This window comes from Heloderma suspectum, chromosome 17, assembly GCF_057233095.1.
Source record: "Heloderma suspectum isolate Gila_16-S chromosome 17, 16-S_ref, whole genome shotgun sequence".
Lineage (NCBI taxonomy): Eukaryota > Metazoa > Chordata > Lepidosauria > Squamata > Helodermatidae > Heloderma > Heloderma suspectum.
In genome coordinates, this window is record NC_139474.1 from 12,608,849 (window position 1) to 12,636,416 (window position 27,568).

The 27,568-nt window shown below is 50.4% G+C and overlaps 1 protein-coding gene across 1 annotated transcript in view; it reads left to right on the plus strand.

Annotated features, from left to right (window-relative positions):
- Positions 1-495: 495 nt before the first annotated feature.
- The window catches only part of KCNN3 (potassium calcium-activated channel subfamily N member 3), an 88,275-nt gene continuing 61,202 nt past the window's right edge, over positions 496-27,568 (plus strand). The window contains exons 1-2 of the mRNA XM_084824286.1: positions 496-1,257; positions 16,983-17,078. Coding sequence (XP_084680412.1) covers positions 496-1,257; positions 16,983-17,078 — 858 coding nt within the window. The remainder of the gene's footprint in view (positions 1,258-16,982; positions 17,079-27,568) is intronic.

The window sequence follows — 27,568 nt, forward strand, 5'->3', positions numbered from 1 at the left end:
TCCCGGGGAAGCGGGCGCAGGACCGCAGCCTGAGCCAGCCAGACCCGGGCGAGGCAAAGGAACGAGGGCGAGCGCGCGAGGGAGCCCGGTGCCGCCGGGGGCGGGGAGCCCAGCGCCCAGCCGGAGCGGCGGGCGCCGCCGAGAGGCGCGCCGGACTACGCATCCCGCGGTGCCGCCGGCGCGCACAGGCGCAGTGGCGGCCGCCGCCTTTGGGGAGGGGGCGGCGGGAGGGGAGGGGGTGATGTCAGCCGGCCGCGGCTCGCGGGCAGCCAATGAGCGGCCGCCGACGGCAGGTGGGCTTGGCTGGCGGCGCGCGCGAGAGGCAGCGCTTGCGAGCGGCCCATTCAGCCCCGCTCGCAGCTCGGCTGCAGCCGCCGCCGCCGCCGCCGCCGCGCCACCCCGCCCAGGCTGGGCGCCCGAGGGGGCCGCTTGGATGCCCCTGCCCTGGGGGCGGCAGCGCGCTGAGCCGGGGCAGGGGCACGCCCGGGCCGGACGATGGAGCCGTCGGGGCCCTTCCACGACTCCGGCGCGGGCGACCTGGACGGCGAGGAGCCGCGCTGCCCGCGCCCGCCCCCGGGGGACGAGCCGCGCCCGCCCGCCGCGCCCCCCGGCCTGGCTCCGGCGGCGGCGGGCCCCCTGCGGGCTCCTCCCCCGGGGGCCGCCCTCCGCCCGTCCTCCCGCCAAGGCAGCCAGCCCAGCGTGAGCGGCGAGCACTGGGCGGCCGCGGGCCACTCGCCCAGCTCCAGCGGCGGCGCCGGGGGCGGCGGCGGCAAGCACCGGCAGGCGAGCCCCTTGGCGCACCGGCGGGACAGCAACCCCTTCACCGAGATCGCCATGAGCTCGTGCAAGTACAGCGGCGGCGTCATGAAGCCGCTCAGCCGCCTCAGCGCCTCCCGTCGGAACCTGCTCGACGCCGAGCCCGAGGCGCAGCCGCTCCAGCTCCTGGGCGCCGGCGGCCACCCGCCCGAGATCGTCATCTCCCGCGAGGACAACCACTCGCCCCAGGCGCGGCTGCACCCGCGCCCCAGCGCGGCCGGCGCGCCGCCGGGGGGCGCCCACAAGCACGCGCCCGCCGCGGGGCCGCCCTTCGCCAAGGCGCCCAAGCGCAAGACCCAGAACATCGGCTACCGCCTGGGCCACCGGCGCGCGCTCTTCGAGAAGCGCAAGCGGCTCAGCGACTACGCGCTCATCTTCGGCATGTTCGGCATCGTGGTGATGGTCATCGAGACGGAGCTGTCCTGGGGCCTCTACTCCAAGGTGGGCGCGGGGCGGGGCGGGGCGGGGCGGGGGCGCGCGGCACGCCCGGCCCGGCGCCCTCTCCGGAGGCGCGCCGCCACCCTCCCCGAGCCAAGGTCGGGATCGCGAGGCGGGGGCGGGAGCTGGGTGTCGGAAGCCCCCCGCGCCCCCGTCGAGGTGTTGAATTACAACCGGGGGGGGGGGAGGCAGAGCGCACCTTCGCTGCCTCCCGAAGTTGCGCGCACGGACGTTCCCCATGGTAACGTTCGCTCCAATGGAAGTTTGGCTCGGTGGCTCCTTTCCCAGTCGCGGCTGGTCCTCCAGGGCGGCGGCGAAGGGAGAATGCTCGTGCCGGGGTGGGGTGGGGTGGGGTGGGGTTTGGAGAAAAGGAAAGGCGCCTTCGTGGCTCCCCGCCGCCGAATTCCCCCCCCGCCCCCCAGAAAGGCGCCTCGGGGATCCCCTCTCCCTCGGTCTGCAGCATGAGAGCGGCACAGGTGGTGGGAAAAAGAGGACGGACTTGGGAAGGGGGGGATGGCGGGTCACTCCGCCCTCCCATCGTGGCTCTATTTTCCGTCTAGCTTCTTCCCCCCACCAGTGGTCTCTGTCAGAAGATCGGGGGGTCGAGGGAGAGAAGGTGGGGGCTTCTGTTTACAGTATCCCCCCCCCCCGTTGGTACCCACCCACCTTGCTGTTGGTATGCACCCTACTGTTCTCTCCTTAGGAGGTAGTTTCAGGAGGTGGGGGGCAGGCAGAGGGAGAGAGGGGGGGCTGCTAGTTAAAGCTTGAGGTTGTATCCTAGGAAAGGGGGGGTGCAGGTTGCTAATTGCTTTGAGAGCATTTCCTCCCCTCCCCCCAATTTATAATCATAGGCCAGAGGTAAAGCTGCTCTCCCCCACGCCCTATCCCTGCTAGGGGTTTGTACAGGGTGCTCAGGGGCTGGATTTTGGAGGGAGCTGTTCTGAGGTGGGGGCTGTTTTGAGGCGGCACTCAACAACGGGGTGTGTGTGTGTGTGTGTGTGAAGGTCGATGGCTATCAAGGAGCCCCTTTCCCCGTTCCAGGCAAGGGAACCTTTTCTGTGGGCCATGCAGCGGCTGGGCTGCCACCCCTTCCCAAGAATCTGGAACCGACCCAAGGTTCTCCTTGCCTTAGAATCGGCCACCAAACTTCTCCTTCCCAGCAGGTTTATCCCAGCAGGGGTTAAATTTCCAGCAGATGGGCTGAAATAGGTTTCGTGGGCTTTCTGTAGGGAGCCCCTTCAGGGGACACCCTAGCTTTGGGGACATTGCGTGCACGTATTCTGCTGAGGCAGTTTCAGCTGATCCTGTCTGGGGGCAAGGAGGCAGAGTTAAGGGCACATCCTGGGGCCAGCATCCATCCTAATCGTTGTTGGCCCGATTCTTGGGACCCAGGCACGACGGAGACGCCTCCGCCACATTGACGCTGCTGGACTCGGCTCTATGTGGGGACAAGTGTTGGAGGTGAATCATATCATGGAGACATGTTAACCATGAAAACTGCAACCACAGCCAAATTGGGGCTATGGGAGCAGGCTGTGTTCCCCCGTCCTCTGGATTCTTAATGCCCCCCCATCTGAGCTTTGCCAGCCTTGGACTGTCCTGCGGAAGGGAGTTCCATAGGCTACTTGTGTGTGATGTTTACGCACCCCCCCGTTGGTCTCAGGGAGCAAGGCAGGGCTTGGGGAAGCTGTAGCCCTGCACATGATGTTGAACTCAAGCGCCCATCCTTGACCATCAACCATGATGGCTATGGCTGATGGGAGTTGGAATTCCCCATCCTTGGCTTAAGGAGCAGGGCTGGGGATGCATATGTGGTGCTTTAGAGCCACGTTCTCCAGTCCTCTAGATGCTTTGGACTACAACTCCCATCATTCACTACTATTGGCCTTTCTGGCTGGGGCAGATGGGATTTAGAGCCCCAAGTATCCAGAGTGTGCCAGGTTGGGGAAAGGCCATTTTCGGAGTAACATCAGCAAAAGCAGAGGTCCCTGCCCGGAGGAGCCTACAGTAAATTTAGACAGGGGCTGGGTGAGCAAGACGACTATGGGGAGAGGAGAGAGGCAAGAGTGTTATTTATTTATTATATTTTTAATGTGCCCATTAATGAATGGTAACAAGAGGTGAGATATAAATATAGAAGTAAGCTAGTCTGATTCACTAAAACAAGAATCCTGCATTCTGCTTTTTAACAACAGACATGGGATAACTCTTGGAAACTGGTGTGCAGGAAGGCACAATTTCAGCCCTCACCTTTTGTTCATTCTGAGCATCTGGCATTCAGAGATAGACTACCACTGAGCATGGAGGCTTATTTTTAGCCACCCACAAAACAAGAGCACAGATTTTGCCCTCTGGATTAATTAGTTTGGGGTGGGGAGATCTATTACTCCTGGCTCCCAACTCAACATTGCCATGCAGGAGACAATTTGCAAGGGTGATGGCAGCTGGGGAGGGGAGAGTTGTCCTCCCTCCCTTATTCCCCCCCCCCATCCCCACCTCCACATGGCCATTAAGCTTAGAAAAAACCCTTCCACTGACAGCAATGGAATAATTGGGACCTGCATTGTTAAAGTGCCTCTCAATGCCCCTGTCAAGTGCCATTTAAAATCACCATGTTGTGTGCTGAGAAAGAGATGGAGGGGTGTAGTCACACTTTTACCGTCACTGGGAGAACTGGGCTGTACTGGGGGTCCTTCTGGTCCAGAATATGGTTTCTTACAATGTGAACCCACAAGAAGCATTGGGTATTCAGGCATGCTGCCTCTAAAAAGGGAAGCTCCATTAAATATCTCAGTGCTGTCAATAGGGCCTCTTTCCTGAATTTGCCTGAGGGTGCAATCCTGTGCATGTTTGTTGTTGTTGTTTATTCAGTCAGTCGCTTCCGACTCTTCGTGACTTCATGGACCAGCCCACGCCAGAGCTTCCTGTCGGCCGTCGCCACCCCCAGCTCCCCCAAGGTCGAGTCCGTCACCTCCATAATATCACCCATCCATCTTGCCCTTGGTCGGCCCCTCTTCCTTTTGCCTTCCACTTTCCCTAGCATCAGCATCTTCTCCAGCGTATCCTGTCTTCTCATTATGTGGCCAAAGTACTTCAGTTTTGCCTTTAATATCCTTCCCTCAAGTGAGCAGTCTGGCTTTATTTCCTGGAGTATGGACTGGTTTGATCTTCTTGCAGTCCAAGGCACTCTCAGAATTTTCCTCCAGCACCACAGTTCAAAAGCATCTATCTTCCTTCGCTCAGCCTTCCTTATGGTCCAGCTCCATGTTTAGACAGGAAAAAAGTCCTTCAAGGAGTTGTAAGACTTTTTCCTGTCTAAACATGTATAGGATTCTGCCTTTCCTTTCCTTGCCTTGCCTTGCCTTGGAAAAAAGGCTGCAAATGCTTTAAGTCATGAGGGTGTGGAATGTGTATCCCTCCAGATGTTTGTTTATTCGGTTTATATACCGCCCAACTTGTAGATGTCCTTGGAGCAGTTTGCAGTCATCAAAAGAAAACACCCAAACAATAAAACAACAACCCAAATAATAAATGCAACCATGAAAATATCAAAATGCTAAAAGTATTAGTAGCTATTAAAGTAATAAGAATGTGGTTGGACTTGAGTTCCCATCAGCCCCAGCCAGGCTGGCCAGTGGTTGAGGTGATGGGACTTGGAGTCCAGCAACCTCTGGGAGGCCACGGTATCCCCAGCCCTGGAAAAGATGTGTTTTGAGGAAGGATATGAAGGAAGGGAGAGAGGCAGTGGGAAAATGGGAGCCTGGCTGGAAATGATGGGAGTTGTAGTCTGCATCTGGAGAGCATTGGGTTGGGGAAGGCTGGCCTAGGTGAGAAAGGTGCAGCTGGGGGTGGGAGAATGACACCCCTCCTAATCCTTCACACAAGCCTTCTTAATTTCATTTAGCAAATTTTATTTAACATGCTTTCTGTTGAAGCATTCCAAGCATTTGGGAGAGGGCTCCCTTCCGGCTTGAGTGTCTTTCCAGGCTAGACCTGCACCCTTCAAATCCTGCCACCCAAGGGTGCTGCCTGTACATGGCTATTGGGTCAGCTTGGGGGATAGAACAATTACATTTAAGGAGAGGTATCCACGTTCCCAACAGCCTTGTGTCCCGCTCGATGACGTGGAAGCCCGAGTGGTGTAGTGGTGAGAGCAGGGGTGAACAGACTTCTGCAGAATCTACTTTGTGTGAGTTTTTCCCCCCCTAGAACTCCAAGATTCACTCAGCACCAGAGCCCAGTACAAAAGACAGACACGTAGAATTAAGGACTTCTGAGCCTGGGAATTTGCTTTGGATGCCAGAACCGAAAAGGGCTTACAGCCCTTCCACACAAACATTAATACATTAATTAATTACATTTCTATACTGCCCAATAGCCGAAGCTCTCTCCTGGGTATAATTTTGGGAGACATTTTGTTGCTGCTGTTACTAAACAACTGGGAGTCGGAAATCCTTGCTGATCTACTTCGAGTTACCCAGAAATCTGTCAGTTGATCCAGATCTACTGTCTGCCCACCCCTAGGATAGAATGTCAGATTCGCCCTGGGTTCAAATCCCTCCTCATCCATGATGCTCTTTGGTGGGGGTGTGGTGGGGGCTTGGGCCAGTGCCCCAGCCTACCTTGCAGGATTGTTGCAAGGGTAAAATGCCTTCTGCCAGTTGCGCTCCTTCTCTGTCTTACGCTCCACTCAACCTACCTTACAGGGATGTTGTGATGATAAAATGGGGGGAAGGGAGTCACATATGCTACTTTGAGCTCCTTGCAGGAAAGGTCAGGGACTTAAATGTAAGTGGTGAATAAAATAATGATAATCCCTTTCTTGCTTGGCATGCTCTGGGGTTATTGAAGTGGTGAAGAACGCACATGCTCAAGGGGCAACCTCCCATTAATTTGCTTGGGCGCTGGTATGAGGAGAGAGCACGCACAGGACCTGTGACCCAGGAAGGGTTAGAATTCTGGCAACAATCTTGTCCTGTGGCATCAAGCGAGCCATAATCTGGGGGTGTTGAACCTCAGCCTAGATGCAGCCCACCTGGGATTGCAGTCCAGCCACGTTTCCCCAGAGGGGCCAAGTTCCTTTCCCCCAACTGCTGATTGTTTGGTGGTTTCCTGGCGTTTGCATGTTTCTCCCTCCCCACGTTCTGAAGGTTGAAATGCCTTTCTTGAGGCTCAGTTATTGGCAGTGAGCGCTTAAGCTCTAATACGATGGCATTTTTGCTCCTGCCCCCTTTGCAGTGGTGGGTGAGGCTGAAGGCGATCTGGCATGGATCCGAAATGGGATTTGGCCCTCGGTCTGTAAGCAGTTCCACACCCCGGCTGCAAATATCTTGGCTCCTCCTGTCTACATTGTGGGTATAATAACAGCAATACCAGCCCGCCTTATAGGGTTGTTGTAAGAATGAACTAGAGCCTTTTTTAATTCCCCAAGAAAGCAGCGTATCAATAAATACCACTCATTATTCCCGCCCCAGCTGTTTCTGGTTCGCTTTCATCCCCCGCCCTGCTTCCTCCTGCTACCGTTCAAGTGAATTGTGTGCGCGCGTGGGGGCTGGGGGAAGATGTTTTCCCTGGGAAGGGACCGTTGGCATGGGAACTCTTTACGGGCCTGGGGAGCGCGGCAGGGAGATAGAATTGCTCTTTGGGCGTGTGCCAAGGAAAGCCGTGCACACCCCCTCTCCTCCTCCCCGTCCCCGAAATCAAGCAGAATGGGATGCTGGCGTTCTGCCCTCCTCTCGGTTGGCGCAATGGGAGCTTGCTGCCCGTGGCGGCACAATAACAGGTCTCAAGGTTAGGGTGGGAGGGAGCGTTGCTTTCTTCTCTCGCCAGTTGGTGGCTAAAAATATCTGTCTCTTTCTCCCCATCTCTGCCTGGCTTGGGCCTGGCAGGGGGTGCTGGGAAGCACAAGAAGAGATCTGAACAGCATTTGGATTTCTTCACAAAAGAAAGACGGTCCTGTGCCAGAGTTGGGCCCTGTGTGTCTCCGATCCTCTGTCCCCTAACAGTTGTTGGGTTGCAGTTGTGGGTGATTTGCGCATGCCCAGAGGCACCCTGGTATGATCTAGAGCAGCATTCCCCAACCTAGTGCCCTCCAGATGTTTTGGACTTTTAAGTCCCATCAGCCCCAGCTAGCAGGGCCAATGGTTGGGGATGCTGGGAGCTGTAGTCCAAAACATCTGGAGGGCACCAGGTTGGGGAAGGCTGCTCTAGATTTTGTTGCTGTCCCTGGGATGCTCGAAAGGAGCTCTAGAGATGCTGCAGCTGGTGGGTTTTGAAGTTGGTGGGAGCTGCATTAAGGGTGTGTGTGTGTGTGTGTATGTGTATGAACCTCTCCTCTGCTGATCCTCCTGTACTGTTGGGTCAATAAATCAAGCTTGCTTGTGACCTGTCCTTGAGCCAGAAAGAGTGAATTTTTGGATGTGCAAAGAGCCTGGAAGGGAAACTTGCATTGGCAGAGCTCTGCTGTGGCTGTCTACTCAGTAGTAAGTCTTATTGGCGTCAGTGGCACTTACTCCCAGGTACGTTTGGATGGGATTGCACCCTAAATTGCAGCGCTTGGAAGGCTGTTCATTGGTGGGCAACTTGTGGCCATCTTGATAATGTTGGCCTACAATTCCCATCATCCCTCCCCATGGCCTGTGCTGGCTAGGGCTGATAGGCCAGAAAATCTGGAGGACCAGAAGTGGTCCTCTCGTGGTGCACTTTGAAGGCTGCAGCCCTCAATTTCATCTCTGGCGAACCAGTGGCCCTCCTGGTGTCAATGAACTACAGTTCCCATCAGCCCTCACCATGGGCAGGTTGGCTGGGGCTGATGGGAATCAGAGCCCACTGCACTTCTGGATGGCTGCAGGTGCCCTGGCCCCACTCCGCATGATTACCTGGCCATAAGCTGCATTCAGCCTAGTGGGACTGACTTCTGAGTAGACATGCGTAGGATTGCGCTGTAAATCTTTTGTGTGGGAGGTCCCCCGTCCCACAGCCATCTCCCATAAAACCTACAGTTTTATTTACTTATTTAAGATGCTGTTAAGGCTGCCTCGAAGGGTGGAACCCTTATCCGAGTGCCATGTTGCTTTTCTATCCCACCAAGTGACGGAGGATGCCTGTCAATGGAATCAGATTGCCGAGGTGGAAGAGGCCTCAGAGGCCCATGTAGTCCCACCCCAGCTTGATGCAGCATCTGCAGTGCAAGGCACAGCTTTGGCCGGAGAGATGGCTGTCTAGCCTCTGCTTAAGTATGTGTGACAGGCATTCTTGGAAGAGGTGAATAAATGGCTCCCAATCTCCCCTTGCAACTGCCTCTCAAACACAGCATCCAAGGGAACCAGAATGGATGCCCTGGGAATCTATGGGATCTTCCGCAGAAATTCAAGTGACAGAAACATTGCACAAGTAGGCAGCAGCAGGAGATTAAGATGACGACGACGATGTATACCAGAGACTCTATTTTGATTATCTGGTTCCCTTTAGCCTCAGGTTGAGTCTTCTGGGCTGAGAGGGCTCACTCCTAAGCACTGGGAACTTTGTTCAGCCCAGATGATGGAGAGAGTACCTTTAAGCACACATGGAGAGCCTTGCTCTCTCCGGACACATACGAACAGAAATCCAGACCTTAAGCCCTTTGTAAAGGCACCATCAACCCAAACTCACCCCTCTCTTATTTGTTTTATTTATTTACAGTCTTTTTATCCTGCTCCTTAGTCAAAAAGGATCCTGGCATGGCTGACGTGGCAATCAGTAAAGCCAAGACAGTCCCTGCCATACGATCTAAAAAGACATGACACACAAGGAAAAAGGATGGGGAAGGAAGAGGGGGAAAAATCCCCCAAGTGAACACTCAACCCCCTGCCAATGTAGTTCCAGTGCCCTACTGCAGCCCTTTCCTGACCCGGCACCCTCTAGATGTGCCGGACTGCAACCCCTGTCACCCCGAGCCAGCGTGGTCAATGGTCAGGGATGATGAGTGTTGTAGTCCAACACATCTGGACCAGGTTGGGGAAGGCTGTCATTGCTTTCCTGTCTGCTACCCCTGCTTCCTCTTCCCTCTCCTTCCTGTGTTGTTTCACCGGTGGCCATTTTTAGATTGTAAGCTCCTTGGGGCAGCAACCTGGCTGTAAAGTGCCCTGCACACTGGTAGCAGCAGCAGAAGAGTTGGTATTCCACCCAGGAAAAATGGTTTTAATTTGAGTCAGCCAAGCTTTGACAGCAGAGCCTGTTTGGATTGGAATGCTGCATTTCCATCACACGAAGAGAACCCCTGGGCATGGATGTCTGCAAACTGCTCTCCTCCATAGCATCTGAAGGCTCTGACTATGCAAACATCCTGACTACAACATTCAGTCAGCCTTTCCTCCCACCCACTCCTATCCCCCCTCACCAAACTCTTTTTGTAACATCTTGCCCGAAAAATAGATCTGGAATTCTCAAAAGCTTGCACATTTTTGCACAATGACATTGCAAGGTGTGTGTGTTTTTGGTGGCAGTGGTGAGATTCTGGATGTGGGGTAGGGGACGACAGCGCTTAATTCTCAGACAGAATTAAAGTTCAGGGCTTGCCATGTGAAGTAGGCTCTCTTGAAGGCTGTGGGGACAGTTTGCTGTTGCTCGGTGGCAAGGAGGCAAAAATCACTCTGTATATGCTCAAAGGTGGGTTCTCCTTGCACAATATTCCTATCTGCTTCTTTATAAACAAGGGCAGCGTGGCCAAAGATGGGAGCAGTGAAGCTAAGTTGGCGTGGTTAGAGGAAGAGGAGAGGAGAGGCTAGAAGAGCAAGTCTATGTGCATCTGTATCTGGCCCTGCTGCTATTTTTGGTTTTTGGCCACTCTCTTTTTGCCTTTGGCCTTGCCCACCACTGGAATGTGGCCCCCGAGAGCTTCTCTGAAATGGCATTTGGCTTTTGGGGTGAAAGAGGTTCGGCACCCCTGATAAGTGTGTGTGTATTTGCACGCACGCGCGCACACACACACACTGAAATATATCACTTCCTCCTAAAATTCACGCTTCTCTCTCTTTCTTGCCCCCCTCTTCCTTGCGCGGATGTTACCAGATCAGCCCGTCAGACCGATTTGCCTTGAGAGTAGAGTTCCTCTGGACAAGCTGGCGTGAGAGAGGGCACTGATCCACCTCCTCCTCCTGCAGCCACTTTCACCAACCTGGTGCCAACCTGGTGTTTTGGACTTCAACTCCCATCAGCCCTAGCCAGCATGGCCAGTGGTCATGGACGATGGGAGTTGTCCAAAGCATTAGGAGGGCACCAGGTCCAGGAAGGCCTCTAGATTCTGCAATGCCAGGCTAAAGCGGAGGGTGTTCCCCAGCCCCGCCGCCCACTCCAAGGTTGAGGGTTGGGGCAGGCTGTCTGCCTTGCAGTGGGGCTGGAGATCTCTGGCAAGCTATAAATAATGCTACATAACACTCTCTCCACACACCCCCGCCCGACTCCACGCACCAGTTTCCCTCCCCGGTCTTTCCCCGGTCAATCCTATTGTGTTCCGGAAATTGGAGCTCGGTTGGCAAGGGGCACCCTTGCGTGGGTGGTGGGGAAGAGAATTAGCAGCTGTGAGCAGAGGCGGGCAGAGAATTCCCCTCCGCTGGGGCTTGGCCTTGTGGCACCGTGCCAACGGCACCCGGGTGGAAATGCCAGCCGGCGGAGCCTCATTCTCGGAGGCGATAGATTGTGGCCTTCTGACGGCCTGGGCTGAATGTGAGTCTTTCCCCTTGGCGATGGCTTTGTTTCATGATGTTTTTCAACCGAGGGGAGGCTGTTGTAGTGGGGCCAGTGGCGTGGCCTGCACCCAGAGGGGCTGCTTGGAGCTCCTTTGTTGCCTTTGCTCAGTGTGATGTTGTGGTTACCATGTTGGACTGGGACCCAGGAGACCCGTGTTCTAGTCCCCGTTCGGCCATGAAGCTCACTGGGCGACTTCAGTCCAGCCACTGGCTCTCATCCTAACCTACCTCACAGGGTTGTTGTGAGGATAAAATGGAGAGGAGGAGAACCATATTCCTTGCTAGAGGAAAAACGTGGGATATAAATGTAAAAACAATAAATAATAATAACAACAACAACAGCATCAGGGGTGGGAGACATAGGCCAGAGCACTTGGAGGGGCACACAACACCCATCAACGCTCACCATTGGCTCTGCTGGCTAGGGCTGATGGGAGTTGTAGGCCAAAACATTTGGAGGGCTGCAAGTTGCCCAGCCCTGCCCTAGGTAAAAATTAATTTTACGGGCCTTGAGAAGAGAAGGCTGAGGGGAGATAGGATAGCGCTCTTCAAGTACTTGAAAGGTTGTCACAGAGAGGAAGGCCGGGATCTCTTCTCGCTCATCCCAGAGTGCAGGACATGGAATAATGGGCTCAAGTTACAGGAAGCCAGATTCCGGCTGAACATCAGGAAAAACTTCCTGACTGTTAGAGCAATATGACAACGGGACCAGTTCCCTAGGGAGGTGGTGGGCTCTCCCACACTGGAGGCGTTCAAGACGAGGCTGGACAGCCATCTGTCAGGGATGCTCTGAGTTGGATTCCTGCATTGAGCAGGGGGTTGGGCTGGATGGTCTTATAGGCCCCCTTGCAACCCTACTATTCTAGGATTCTGTGATTGCATCTTACTATATTGTGGGGGGGGGAGTTTTCTTGCTGTGGGTGTTACTCTCCCCCCATTTCAGTGGAGTGAGAGAGAAGGGGTTGAAGCAGGAGGGGGGAATTGGGAGAGGGGGAAGCAGATGGAGCTGCCGCCCATAAAATTTCATGCCATGAAGCTCATTGCAGTAACCTTGGGCCAGTTGCCATCTCTTGGCCTAGCCTACCTCATAGGGTTGTGGTGAGGATAAACAGTGTTGATCAATTTATATACTGCTTACCCTATCTCATATTTATTATGCTCTATGTTTTTATTGTAACGCGATGTGAATGTGCCATATGATAAATAAATAATACCCTATCTCAAAGTGGTTTACAGTCAGAGATCAAAGCGCGTAATAGTAAATGCAAGACTTCATCAGTTAAAATTTTTAATATATTTAAAACGAAAGCTGTTCGTGTGTGTGTGGGTTTGTGTGTACCAGGTAAGTTACCAGAGCTTCTAGGAGAACGGGCAGGATTGATTTTAAAAAGAAAATAAATAAGAAAATGAAAGTTTTATCAGTTTATCTACTGCTTATGTCTTAATGTGGTTTACAGGCAGAGATCAAACCACATAATAAAAAATGCAAAAACGTATCAGTGAAAATGTTTAACATATTTAAAACCAAAGCGGTTTGTGTGTTCCACGTAAGGTACCCTGAGCTCCTTAGGAGAACAGGCAGGATTGATTTAAGAAGGCAAATAAATAAGTAAGTAAATGGAAGTCCTTCCAATTAATTTGGACCCCCCTGGAATTTCCCTTCTTGAGCTGTGGCTTCTGCTGTCTCCTGGACTGGACGGCTCCTGCTGCCGATGTGCTCTTCGGGAAGAAGTCCTGGGATACCAGGGACATGGGACCCTCCTGGCAACCTTGCTCTGCCGTCTGGTATAACTCCTGCGAGAAGGTTTGACCGACAGCTGCGGCTGAGGAGCTGGGGTTATGGGAGGTCACTGGGCAGCCTGGCGCCTTCTTCCTTTTGGGCTGCTTCGTTTCGGATGCCCAGCGTCTGGGAAGGAGGCTTGAACAATCCGGAGCGCATCATCTCCCACGGTTCAGCCACAGCTACGGTTGAGCCCCAGAACCTATTTTTCGAGACTGTTCTGGCCGCTGGCCAGCCATTCCGCCGTGGGGCTGCTTGCCAGTTGGGAGTGTTAGGTGGCCCGCAAAGGTTTCGGCAGTGGGAGCGAATGGTTAGGAAGATGTTGGTCTCCCGATAGCTTTCCTAGTGAATGTATAGCAGCGGATGGTTTCGTTAAGGACATCAAATGCTCCATCAGTCCCTTTCAGCCAGGTGGTTGAGCTGAGGACTACAGCTCCCAGCATCCCTGATCATTGGCCATGCTGGCTGGGGCTGATGGGAGTTGAAGTCCAGAAACTTTGCATAGGAGCACTGGTTTCCCGCTTCTACTGTAAATCATGAGATCTCTTTTCTGTGGGTTCACAAAAGTGGGCGTTGTTTGACATAGAAATTATATTGTATTTGATAAACCCTTTAAACTAGAGGTGTTGAATCTCAGCCTTGCAGACCAAATCCGGGTTGCCTGAGGTCGCAAGTTGACCCTCTGGGGTTCCTCAGGTGGCAGTGTCCCTTCCCCCCTCCCTCACTAATCGTTTGGTCATTTCCCAGCGTTTGTGTAGTTTTTTCCACATTTGAAATGCCCCCCCAAAGGCTAAGTTCCTGGCAATATGAGCTTTAAGCTAAAATATTCCAGCTCACGCTGAAAGACAGTCAGACCTTTGATTTAAACCATTGGCTATGAAAAGTTAACTTCTCCATGGCTTCTTCGTGCACTTGGAGATAGCAAGATAAGATGGAACGGGGAGTGAGGGATTTCTAGTGTTTAGTTTAACATTATCCAGATAGCATTTAACAAAGAGGATATCACGTCTTTGTGGGCTCATACCACCTTGGTCACCTTCAAATATATACTGCAAGGCCAGTCGAATGAGAGAACCAACCCCCCATTTTTGTAATTCTTCCTTGCCCATTCGCCTCCGGTGAGTCTGAATCTCTTCTAGGCGAATGGGTAAGTGGCTATTTTTTTAAAGCCTGCCCAAGCTCCTCGTGTTGGGAGGGTTTGCACCTCAAACCTTGTGATTCAGCTCAGCCATCCCCATTGACGGGAATTGGTACGTGCAGAGTTGCAGCCTCTGGATTAGCACTTGGAGAGAAGCCATGGCGGTTGCAGTGGGGTAACCATTTCCACTTGCTCTTTCCTTGTGCAATTCACAAGGTGTTAATTTTGGGTCACTTCAAGCCATCCCAAGCTGCTAATTGGGTTTTTGCAGATGAGAAATATCTAATTCTCCTTGCCTCGAGAGGGCCAGAGCAGAGCGGGAGCTCTTTGCGGATGGTGCTAAGTATAATGAGATTTTAATGCCGTTTTTGGTAAATGGGGGAGCTTCTCCCAACAGGACTAATTCCTCTATTCTTCATCACAGGGAAATCAATGGCCAGTAACAGGATTGTAGAGGAGTCTTGCTGAGAAAGAAGTCCTAGAGGAACCTTTTGTTTAAGCCTCAAACTTACCCTGTCCTAGAGGTTGCCAATTTCCTTGCTTGGCAGGGCTCCTGTATTTTTTTTAACACAATGGGTCCCCAAATACAACCCCCATAATCTCTGACTGTTGGCCATACTGGTTGGAATTCATGGGAGTTGTAGTCCAGCGACATCTGTGGACTTAAGTCTGGGAACCACTGCTTTAAGAACTGCAAAAATCCAGCAGGCAGTCTTTTCTCCAGTCACCAATGCTGCTGAATTTCTGCTTCTTAAAAGGTTTTTTGGGGGTTGGGGGCAGCATTGCCAGTATTTCCTCACCTAGAAGAGCATGGTCAGACTGCCTTCTGCTTGGACAGAGAGCAGCTTTTGAATAAAAATTTAAAAAGTGAATGCAGATGCAGTGCCCGTGGGCATGTGCAGAGTGCCTTCCTCATAAATCTTATGGCAGATAGTGACGTAACAATGAAAATGCCAAATATGCTCACTCGTTCTGCTTTGCCTCTTGATTTTTTATAGGAAAATCTTTATTTCATTTTCTGGAAATGAAATCTTTATTTCATTTTCCTGGATGGAAACAGGGTGGGGAAGAAGGAAAAAGGAGAAGAAAGAACAGCCAATCCACTCATGCTGGATAAAGAGAGGACATAGTTATTACCCAAATAATAGCCTAAGTTAATGGGTAAGAGAGAGACAGAATATGTACCCCAGGGCAACCAAAGAAGCAATTACTACCAAAAAACAAAGCTCAGTCAGGGATATAAGCTTAGGAAATGAGGGTAGGAATGAAAATCATGATGGCTTTTTGTTGCAACTTTCATTTGCCCTCAGTAAGAGACATCAGAGCCTTACATCCTTTATGACTTCCCAAACCAACCGATAAAATGAACTGCTTGTTAAAAGGTTGAAATAATTTTTTCCTCTTTTGTGATTCCCCCACTAATTTGGGGGCCAATACGGGCATGGTAGGGTTTCCCAACATTTGTGTTCTTGAACTTAAAAGCAGCCGTGGGTGGGAGTGTTGGGGGAAAGGGTGTATCACTTCGCCTCCTTCCACTGTTTTTTTCTGAATAAACATCTTTTCCCTACCCTGCAAGCTCTGTAAACCCCCTGGGATGGAGAGCGGGGAGGGGTCTCAATCTGGCCTTCTGGGGTTCCCTTCTGCCCCACACCATTCCACCAACCACTGATGGTTTAGTGGTTTCCCAGCTTTTTGCTTTCCACGCCAGTCTCTACAAGGTTGAAATGTCTCTCCTAAGGCTTAGAGCTTTAAGTTAAAATACATCAGTATTTTGACTCCGTCCATTTTTCCTTTGGCCCTGCCCCCTTGGAATGCGGCCCCCAGGAGAGTCTTTGAAATGGAATCTGGCTTTTGGGATGAAAGAGGTCCTGCACGTGTGTGTGTGTGTGTGTATTTATATATAATTTAAAACATTTATATCCCGCCCTATATTATTAGGATCTCAGGGCGACGTACAGATCAAATCAGTTTAGACAGTATAAAACAAAAAATAATTTAAACAGCTAAAAGAAACCATTAAGCAAGCTAATACCAATTTAAAATCTAAAATAATAAAACAGTTGAAACAGTGTGCTACTTTAGGGAGTGCATTTAGCCCTCATTGATAAAAAGCCATGTTTTAACTTGGTGCTGAAATTACACCAATGTCTGTGCCAGTTGGGCCTCCACGGGGAGGGCGTTCCATAACAGGAGTGCCACAGCAGAGAAGGCCCTCTTATTTATTTATTTATTTATTTATTTCATTTCTATACCGCCCAATAGCCGAAGCCCTCTCCCATATCCCACCATAGTGTATGTCTCACACTGGTGGGATGCAGAGGAGGGCTCCTCCAACAGATCTCAGTCCCCGAGCACGCATATATAGGGGGAGGCACTCCCTCAAATATCGAGGTCCCAAGCTGCTTAGGTATATACACATACTGAAATATATCTATTCCTCCTTAAATTAACTCTTCTGTCTCTTTCTTTCCCCTCTCTTCCCTGGGCTGGTGTTACCAGATCTTCCCAAACAGGGTGGGTCAAATCTGAACTTGCAGAACTTTTTTTTCTTGAACCTTCACCTGAGCAGGTGTGTGGCATGTTCAGCAGCTAGTAGCTACCAGCCGTCAATGCTCATTTAAGCAAGCACATGGGTAGAGCATGGAGAGAGATTTTTCTTCCTGTCTCTGCCTTTCTTCCATAACACTTGAACTCGGGTGTCAGCCACTGAAGGGGTGGGGTCTGGGGAAGAAGAGGGCGGGTCGGATAGGGAAACCCCATGAGCTGTATCTGGCCCTCCATCCAGAGGTTCCCCATGCCTGCCTACAGTAAAAAGGCCTTAATGCTGCTATTCTGTTAGCCCCTTACTGTTGGAAGGAGTGTCACACTCTCCTCTGATACTGTAACAAATTTGGTGTGGTAATTGCTAGTCATTTTTAATGTGAAGCTGGTGCTGAGCGATGGAAGACACCTTAAGGTCATTTGCTGCTGTGACTCCCCCCCACCCCCCATGGTTGCAAATGGCAGAATCAACTGTGCTGAAAGGTGACTTCTAGGTTTCTGAACTGTATCGCTTTAACTTACTGTTTCCTTCTTTGCTTCGCAGGGCTCCATGTTCTCTTTGGCACTGAAATGCCTTATTAGCCTCTCCACCGTCATTTTACTGGGACTCATCATTGCATACCACACTCGGGAGGTTCAGGTATGTCCCTGTGGTTCTGGAATTGATCCAGGATGTTTTTGCTTTTTAGAAAAAACAAACAGTTGTTTGATGCTGGGTGTTTTAATAGGCTTCAGCAGAACAGGATGGTATAGTGGTGCCATTGTTAGACTTGAGCTGGGGGAGGTAGGGTTCAATCAGCCATGAAACGGTGATCTTGTCCTCTGTCTGGCAAGGTAAGTTGTGGAGATAAAATTGGTGGCGGTGCCAAGACGCCTGTGCATGTCACCCTGATCTCCTCGGGGGAAAGTGTATATAATATACTGCGGTGTATATAATACATTGTCAGCCATTGTTCTGATGTTCATTCCCTCTATTTCCAATGTTCAAGCATGAGTGTGGATACTTATGTAACTAGAACGGCATCACCCCCACACAAGAGGAAGGTGTCCGCAGGCTTGCAGGGAGAACCTCAGTATTTGCAGACATTCTAAAATATTAAGAAGAAAACACCCTAATGGGGGAACCTCAAAAATATCACAGTCTGTGGCCACTGAGTGTGCTAATGGGGTGGGGTGGGGGACAGAAAACCAGGTGGGGGAATGAAATATCCTGGAGGAGAGCATGCGGGACCGGAACAGAGAACAGGAACACTCCACACTGCAACATTTTGTTGCAGTTCACACTTGTAAATATAAATCTGCATACTTTCTTTTGGTGGCTATCCACCTTCTTGATCTACAGTCCCACCATCTTCCGGTAAAAGAACTTAGGAAGAGTGTAATTGCTGAAAACTCAAATGTGTTGGCATGTTTGATTCTGTTCATTTGTTCTGTCCCTCCTGCGACAGGTGTAAAGTTTGCATGCCAAAGCTAGGGAGACAGCGTTATCATCATTGACTGCTCTCAGGAATGGTCACGGTGCTTCTGTTGTATACATTTCGGCTTTGCTGAGATCATCCTGGACTATCCTTTTGAAATATTGTAGCCTTTGGGCCTCACTATTGACCGTTCCCCACCCCTCTCTGTGCCGGAGTGTGTCTGTATATCTGCCAGCTGAGGATAACACTGGTGCATCTGTCAAAGCGGGCGCCAGTCCACAAAAGCGTATGCCGCAATAAATCTGTTAGTCATTAGGGTGCTGCAAGTCTGTGTGCCATAACAGACTTAACATGGTTACCCGTCTGGAAACTATATTCATCTCTGCACAGCAGAAAGAAACAGAGATGGGGCTGTACTTAAAAGATGGTGGGAGGCCGCCAGGAGTGAACCACAGTTTGTGGAGTTGTGGGGGCGCACCTTAAAGCAACTTGGGTCCCTTCAAAGGCATAGGAGTGAGTGTGGTGTACTGGTTAAACACAGGATATAAATGTAATAATAAATAAAATGAAAATAAATAAGAAGGGCCTCGCCAGATTGGAAGGAGGTCCAGCCTGGAGAGGCAAAAAGCGTGTGTGGCGGGGTGGGGGTGGGGGTGGGGAAGCTCGCCTGTGGGAGTTTGGTTTTGCTAGGCAGCCCCCACCTCCCCGCCCTGGTCTCCCCCCTTTGCCAGCTGCGAGACGAGATGCCTTGCTGGGCCTGGAGATGGGTGCCATGGAAACCGGATTCCTCCCTGCCTCTCGCTCTGCGCCTCCTCCCTCCAATTTGGGTGTGGCGGCCGCATCTTTAGAGAGCGCTACTTTGGGCATCTGTGCTAGTCAAGGTGTGTGTGTGGGGGGGTTCCGTTTCCTCTGGGTTTTCTCTCCCCCTGCAGCAAGCATGACGTTTTTTAGTCATCAGGAACTTGGGGCTGAGTGCCTCATGGGGACCTCTGTGCTTCTGGGGGGAGAGCCCAGCAGGATGGATTTTCTGTGGTCAAGTGGGTGGCAGCAGCTAGGCCAAGCCCTTTTGTTGCCTGGGTGGCTGTGGGTTGCCATGGTTACCGGAGGAGCCGATGCCGTTTCTTGGCTTGGAGTGACTCTCTTCATTTTTTCTGGTTGCCTCGTCTTCTACTAGACACACACATACACACACACCCAGGCCAATTGCTCTCAATTGGGCTTTCTTGAGGGGCTGTAATCTGCACCCCCTACCCCGCTTGGGAGGCCTGTTGACCCTATGGGCCGTTGCCCTAGCAGGTTTTTTTTTTTTTAAGTTAGCCCCAGGACATGTGCATTGGGTCTTGCCTCTGAGTGCATGCGGAGTGCATCTCGGAAGGCGTTGAAATGGAAGCGGGGCATAAAAGCGGGTTGAGGATGGGGTGGTTTCTTTCAAAGTTCAGGATGAGGAGAGAGAGAGAGAAAGAGAAGTTAGACCAGGCCAATGTGGTGGAAATGAGGACTATGGAACTTCCGTGGCATTTTGGGTGGAATTCTGCTCAGTGCGGCTTGTCAGCTAGGAGTAGGGTTGCCAAGCTGCAACCCAGAGATTAATGCTCCTTTTTAAGATCCCTGCTGGCGGGAGAGAGACAAGGCACCCGTAACTTCCGCTGCCCATTTCTTTGTCTCTTCTCAGTCTTGCCGTCTGTTGTGTGGCATACTTCAAGTCTGACAGGTGGGGACAGGGATGATGGGGTCGGGGTGGCCTGGACAGGCAGGGCAAACTATGGCTGGCCTCATGCTACTCTTTTCAGGTAGAGTGGTTGCTCTCCGGGTTGCAGCCTGGCACCCTATTAAGTCAGGGGTGGAGGAATGTGTGACCTTCTAGATGTTGCTAGACTCCAGCTCCTATCAGCCTTAGCCAGTATAGCTAATAGTGAAGGATGATGGGAGTTGAAATCCAGCCACATCCAGAGGTTCACACGTTCCCCATCCCTGCTTTGAGTGATTTAAAAGACAATGGCGCTGTTTACACAATACACTAACCCACACTCGATGGTTGAGTGTGGGTTGTTGTTGAACCACGGGTTAGTGTGCTGTCTGAACCCAGGACATTTTTCACAGGGTGGCTTGTTACCATGCAGTGTGGCTTGTTAACCAGCCTGAACAACCCAACAACAAACCATGGGTTCTCAAGGTGGCTTGTTCGAGAAGAATAAGCCACACTGCATGGTTAACAAGCCACCCTGTGGAAAATATCCTGGGTTCAGACCACACGCTAACCCACGGTTCAACCAACAGCCCATGGTTCAACAATAACTCACACTCCATGGTGAGTTAACACGCTAACACGTGTTAGCGTGTTGTGCAGACCCAGTCAATATGTGTGCAGCCCACCTTTCTGTCCACCATAGGGCAGTTTTTTATTTATTACATTTCTGCACCGCCCCATAGCCGAAGCTCTCTGGGTGGTTTACGTTTAAAAGCCATTTATATAAAAGCATTTGTTAAGTCGTGTCCGACTCTTCGTGACCCCATGGACCATAGCACGCCAGGCCTTCCTGTCTTCTGCTCTCTCCCGGAGCGTGCTCAAGTCCACATTCATTGCATCAGTGATGCTATCTAGCCATCTCATCCTCTGCCGTCCCCTTCTCCTTTTGCCTTCGATCTTTCCCAGCATCAGGGTCTTTTCCAGTGACTTTTCTCTTCGCATTAGGTGGCCAAAATATTTGAGCTTCAGCTTCAGTATCTGTCCTTCCAATGAGCACTCAGGGTTGATTTCCTTTAGGATTGAATATAAAAGCATACAGACAGTATATACAAACAACATATAACTAAAAACAACTTTGAACTGAAAACAATTTAACAAAAAAATAAAAGTAGAACTCCAACAATAAAACAACATCTTAAAAACAGTATACAAAAGTCAGCAAAAGGAACAGGAGTTCTAAAAAGGGAAGGCCTGCCGGGATAATAGCTTAAAAACCTTCAACGAGGTCAGCAGGTGCATTTCAACCGGCCGTACCACAACTCAGAGGTTGCCAAGGAAAAGGTCCTCTGGCGTGTGGCTGCCAATCTCACATTAGGCAGCCTCAGCAGAAAGCCCTCAGAGGACCGCAGGTGGTGGACTGGGATGTAGGGGAGAAGGTGGAGCTCCCTAAGGTACCTTGGACCTAGAGCGTGTAAGGCCTTAAAGGTCAGAACCAACACTTTATATTTTGCTCGGAAACAAATTGGCAGCCAGTGTAAAGATTTTAAAACCGGTGTAATATGGTCTCCATGGGATGTCCCAGAGACCAACCAGGCTGCCATATTTTGTTCCAGTTGAAGTTTCTGAACTAAATATAAAGGCAGCCCCAAGTGCAGCGCATGGCAAGAATCAAGCCTAGAGGTGACCAGCACATGCACCACCGTTACCAGGTCCACATGTTCCGGGAATGGGCGTAGCTGGTGCATCAGCCGAAGCTGATAACAGGCACTTCTCACCGTTGCCTCCACCTGGGGTGCCAGGAGCAGGGTTGGGTCAAGAAGCGCCCCAAGCTACAAACGTGCTCCATCAGGGGGAGTGCAGCCCCATCCAGAACTGGTTGACATACCTCAACGCCTGAATTAGGACCCTTCACGATGAGCACCTCTGTCTTGCCTGGATTCAGCTTCAGCTTGTTCTCCCTCATCCAGCCCATTACAGAGTTCAGGCGGTCATTCAGAGGAGTCATTCCTTCCTTGGATAAAGATGTTAAGGAGAAATAGATTTGGGTGTCCCCAGCATACTGATAACGCTCAGCCCCAAACCTCCTGATGATCTCTCCCAGCGGTTTCATGTAGATATTAAACAGCATCGGGGATAGGATGGAGCCCTGAGGGACTCCACATAATAGTTCCTTTTTCAAGGAACAACTGTCCTGGAGCGACACCATCTGGAACCGTCCTGGGAGAAAGGAGTGGAACCACTGCAGAGCAGTGCCCCCAGTCCCCATCTCCCTCAGGCGATCCAGAAGGGTGCCCTGGTCGAGGGTATCGAATGCCGCTGAGAGCTCAGGGGTCACGTGACTAGTTTTGACAGCTGCCTAAAGCACGGAACTGAAAATATAGGCAGGTAACTAAAATGACAGCAGCAAAACTGGATTTAAGTTGGGAACATTTAATTGGTCCATTTCCCTGAATGCCCTCCAGAAGAAATGTCCTAACATGCTGAAAAGGCTGTATCCTGCATAGCTATTCACTGCATGGCAGACCAGAACGGTGAAGGCCTGGAAAAAAACAGAAGGAAAAAGAAGTGTCAACAAGCATCTACATTATCGAACATTACTGCAAGGTATCATTCTAAACAGATAGCTAGTATGCTATTAAACATCTGAGAAAACAAAGCAGTTAAACAGTTTGTCAGAAATGGGTAAACTTTACCTCTTGGTCAGCCTATAACAAGGAAAAACATTTAGATCTGTCAGTATCCAAATTGTATCTAGCCCCCATAAAGACAATGGCTGCCAGACATGGGAACAACCCCCACACATAATTTTTCCAAAAATCCCTGGGGGAAAAAACAGGTTTTAAAAAATAAATTACAGCTGGCAAAAGAATTAACCCCCCACCCCAAAAAACTTGACTTTTCCCCGAGGGATTTTTGGAAAATTGTGGCAGAGTGTGTGTGTTCTGAATTGGACTGGGGGCTATAGGGGGTGCAGACAGATGCAGCGCCCAGGCTGTTGACTGGCAAACATGCGACACCTTCAATGAGAGATCTGCACCGGCTGCCAGCGTAGTACTGGAGCCAGGTTTAAGGCTTTGGTATTGACTTATAAAACCCTAAACTGCTTGGGACCTGGTTGCTTGAGAGATTGTCTACACCTATGTAGATCTGCCCAAACACTGCAGTCGTCTTCAGAGACCCTACTAGATGTCCTACTTCTTGCAGAAGCTCATCTGGCAACAACCCAGAGGAGAGTTATCTTTGTAACCTGTGGTTTGGAATAACCTTCCCCCAGATATAAGACATGCGCCAACTCTGTTACAATTTCGGCCTACCTTTTTGTTTACCTCGGCATTTGCCTGCTTGTACCGCCAGCCATTGGGTTTTTATTATTAATTATTTCAAGTATGTTTATCCTGTTCCTCAGCCCAAAAGGCTCCTGGAGCGGCTTATGTATAATCAGTAAAACAAGAATGTCCCTGCCCACAGGCTTACAATCTAAAAAGACATGGAAAGGAAAGGTACCTCCTGTGCAAGCACTGAGTCATTGCTGACTCCTAGAGGGACGCCGCTTTCGCTGGCATTTTCATGGCAGACTATAGCGGGGTGGTTTGCCATTGCCTTCCCCAGTCGTGACTACGACTGTCAAAAGACATGACATTCAAGGAAAAGGGATGGGGAGGGAAGAGGAAAAAAATGAAGTTGCTCAGCAGGGCTGGTGGAACAGCCCCACTTCCCTTCTCTTATTTCCCTCTGTTTTAAGTTGTTCTTAACCACTAAGAATGTCGGAGAGTTTGCAATTGTATTATAATTGTGTATTTTAAATTTCATTTTGAATTTCTATATATATTTGTTTCTTTACTCTTATTCTTGGACACTGCCTGGAAATGGGGACATGACATATTGAAAATGAATGAATGAATAAATGTGACATGAGTGCACAGTTAGGTAGTGATGAGAAAATGCGTGATTTGCGATTCTCTTTTGTGCACAATGATTCAAGCCAGAGGAATCACACTGCCTTCCTTACATCTGCCCCCCCCCTCAATTGCCAGCACTGGAAGACAAAAAAAAGAGAAGGTGGGGAATGACTGATTTCCCCTTCTCCACTTGGCCTATGATTAAGGCCCCTGTTTCTCCCCCGCCCCCCGGCAATTCCTTACTGAGCCACCCTTATTACGGTCATCCTGACCTCTTCGTTCCCTCTTCCTCTCCCCACAGATTTTATTAGCACTATATCGTGCCAGAAAAGCAACAGGAAGGAATTACTCCTTTGGGTGTATTTTCATTGCCTGTTAAACTGAGATCTCCGCCAGATGGAATTGCTTCTTGGGCTACAACCCTCCCAGTGTGAATCGCTGAGGCGGGCTGTTACACTCCTCCTTGGTCCTAGAGATGGGCAAATCTGTCGATTTCCATTTCTCATCTTTCGAGTCTTACGTGCCCTTTGTTCTGTTGGAGAGATTTTTTTTGTGTTTGCACCAAAAATCTACATGTGTATCATTAGGAATTCCCCCCACCCTAAAAATACACATTAGAGTTTTTGCAAGCAATTTTCCCCAGTGTATCATACTGTTGCACATTGTTTTGACCTGTATGCAATTTTCTGCACACTTTCCACCCAATATACTTTTTTGGGGGGGCGGTTGAGAACAGCATTTGAAAATTCAGAGAAGCGCGAATTTTGGGCGACAGCTGCAGTTCAGTTGGTGTATTGCAGAGCTGGGGAAGGATGTGGGGCCCTCCAGATGTTGCTGAAGTACAACTCCCATCATCCCTCACCAGTGGCTGCGCTGGTGAGGGATGATGGGAGTTGCCAGTCCAACCACATCTGGAGAGCCACACATTCCCCCCCCCCTGGCATATTGGTTTGAAAGTGCAAAATTAGGCACACTTGCCTTAAAATTGGGGCCTGCTCCAGCCGGACTCTCCCCCCCCCCCCACAAGGCTAACTGACATCCATGGCCCTGTGGGGAAAGAAAGGAGTGAGGGAGACAGGAGCAGGCAGAGGGAACATCAGAGCCTGTTCCAGTTGGATTGCCCCTCCTTTGGGAGATGAGAGGGGGGAACAGGGCCAGCCCACCAGCCCTGCTGACAGTATACGTTTTTTTCCCTCCTCCCTCCCCATCGCCTTTTCCTTGTGTGTCGTGTCTTTTTTAGGTTGTAAGCTTGAGGGCAGGGACTGTCGTCTTTGTTCATTGATTTGTAAGCTGCTTCGGGAGCCTTTTTTTTGGCTGAGGAGTGGGAATACTCTAAATAAATAAATAAAATGCAAATTGACTAAATTTACAGACATAACACAAGCAGAGCTATGCTGGATCAGACCAAGGGTCTGTCTCATCCAGCCTCCTGTTCACACAGTGGGCAGCCAGCTACCTGGGAGAAACCCACAAGTAGGGCATGAGTGAAATACCACCCTCCTGCTCATGTTCCCCAACGTCTGCTGTACATAGGCATGTTGCCTCTGATAGTGGAGGTAGCATGTAGCAGTGGGGACTGGTAACCATTGATAAGCTTCTCCTCCATGAAATTGTTTACCCCCCATTTAAAGCCACCCAAGTTGGCTGGCTAATACTGCATCTTGCGGTAGCGTATTCCGTAGTTCAACTCTGTGCTGTATGGAGAAGTCTTTCCTTTTGTCTGTCCCGAATCTCCAACCATTCAGCTTCATAGGGTGATCCTATTGGGTTCTAGTGTTGTGAGAGAGGAAGAAAAATGTCTCCCTCTCCACTTTCCCCACATAATCTTCATAGAATCATAGAATCGTGGGGTTGGAAGGGGCCTACAAGACCATCGAGTCCAACCCCCTGCTCAATGCAGGAAGCTTGGTTCCCAGGCAGCCTCCCATCCAAGTACTATCCAAGGCTGACCCTGCTTCCAAGATCAGATGTCTCCCCTTACTCACCCTTTTTCTAAGCTAAACAGTCCCAGATTTTGTAACTTTTCCTCATAGGGGAATTGCTCCAGCCCCTTGACATCCACTGACCTCCCCAGTTGCGCCGACATGAAGCATTGGTAACAGGTATTTCTGGAAGCTCAGTATGCCCTCCGCTGCATCCCTCCGTCCTGAGAATGCTGTTGCTGTCCTGCATGTGAGCCGAGAGTCAGCCGAGGGCACTTTTAGCCTCCTCTCCAGTTTGAACCCTGGAGGCTTTGCAAGTAGTGGTACATTTTGAAATGCAAGCGCTCAGCAACGCAGGCTCGCCAAAGGGAGTCCAAAAATGCAGGCAGCTGGGCTGATCTATATCTATGTGTGTGTGTTTAGTGTGTGTGTGTGTATATATATATATACAATCACACCTAAGAGCACAGCAGTACATAGCATAATACCTAATTTATTAGGATGAGCTGACAAATGCCAGTCTCATGGTTAGCATGTTGGACTTTGGCTGGAAAGATCTGAGATTGCATGAGAAAGGGAAACAGGGATACAACGTGTCCCCAAACAGAATAAGAGCATCACTTCAAGCTTTTCGAGGTGTTTCTTTTCCGAGCACCAGGGAGAAACAGTTGATCTCAAAGTCAACAAACCAGTTCTAGAGGTTTTCATCTCCACCAGGAGCAGGTCTTTTGTAAAGTGAACAGGTCTTAACAGTTCTAGATGTTTATGGTGTTTTATCTATTCCTCTGGTGTTTTTTGTTTTTGTCTTGTATTTTTTTCTTTTAAATAGTTCAATTGTATTTTATCTTAAAAAAATTTTTTTTAGTCCTTTAACTGTTTCTAATCTGCCCGGAAAATATTGGTTATTGGGTGGGTGGATTAAAAATAAAAGAAGGAAGGAAGGAAGGAAGGAAAGAAAGAAAGAAAGAAAGAAAGAAAGAAAGAAACAATTGCCCTACCTTTCTTGACACATCCTCTTCTACAAACCTGTTCAAAGCACAGAAGTTTTGATTGCCTTTACACCAGGTTATCACCTCTGTTCTTCTGGGCTTCTTTCACTGGGATGAGGCCAATACGAATGGCACAGAACATTTTCCGTGGAAAAATTTCTGATGCCAAACATTTTCTAGTGCTTGCTTTTTCCGCAGAAACTTTTTCCATTTATTACATTCATTAGTAAGGTAGGTGTTGGGATCGAAGGCAACTGCTGGGGGGGTGGGTCTTGGATTTCTTGGAACCACTACCGGCATTCTTCCGGAGCAAAGCTAGGGGGCTTAGCTGTAGGAGCTCTTGCCAGCCAGCTGGACCAACAGAAGGGCATGCACTTGCCATTTAGAGAAGGAAAAGAGATGGGAAGGGGAGTTGTTTCAGGCCGGATGAGTTGCAGCCTCCCCAAACACCTCATTAAGCCACACTGTTCTCTCCATGAACCTCTGCTTACAAAGTGAATCTGCTCCCGTCCTTTTCTGGCAGGATATCTCCTCTGCTCAGACTCACCCCCTGCTTCTCTGCCTGTTCATATCACTTTCCCCTAGCTACCTTTGCAGCGGCCACCCCATCTAAGCAATGGGATTTGCGTTCCCATTGCGGCCCAGGGATCATGTCCTCTGCTTTGATTGATTGATTGATTGATTACTTGTCTGTACTGCTCAACAGCCAAAGCTCCCCCCATGGGAGTGACTGCAGCAAACAGGGTTTTGTAACTTCAAAAGAGCTTGAAGATGTGGGAATGGCCTGGAGAGTGCTTTGAGATTTTGTTTCACCCTGTTGTTTTCAAAAACTGACTAGCCTTTTAAAAAATAAAGGAACGAACGGGCGGAGCAGGTCCGAGCCGGGAGGGAAATGGTTTTGGGAAGGTTGGATCAGAGGAGATGGAGGGAAATTAATCTTTCGCCCCTGTATCTGGCCTCCTTTGGACCATCGGGCCCATAATCCTCTGAGCTGACAACGGATTTCAACTCTGATCTGTTTTCCACCGTCTATTCTCAAAACCCAAGGCCGCGTGGTAATTCTGTGTCATGGCCAGGATTGCAGCATGCAGGAACTTGGTTGCAGGGGTGATGCCTTTCTCCAGTCTGACCTGCTCTGCCAAAGAAGCTCAGCCCCAAAGGGAGGGAGAAAGAGAGGGGAAGAACAAACTGGTGAACTGGGGTTAATTTGATCTT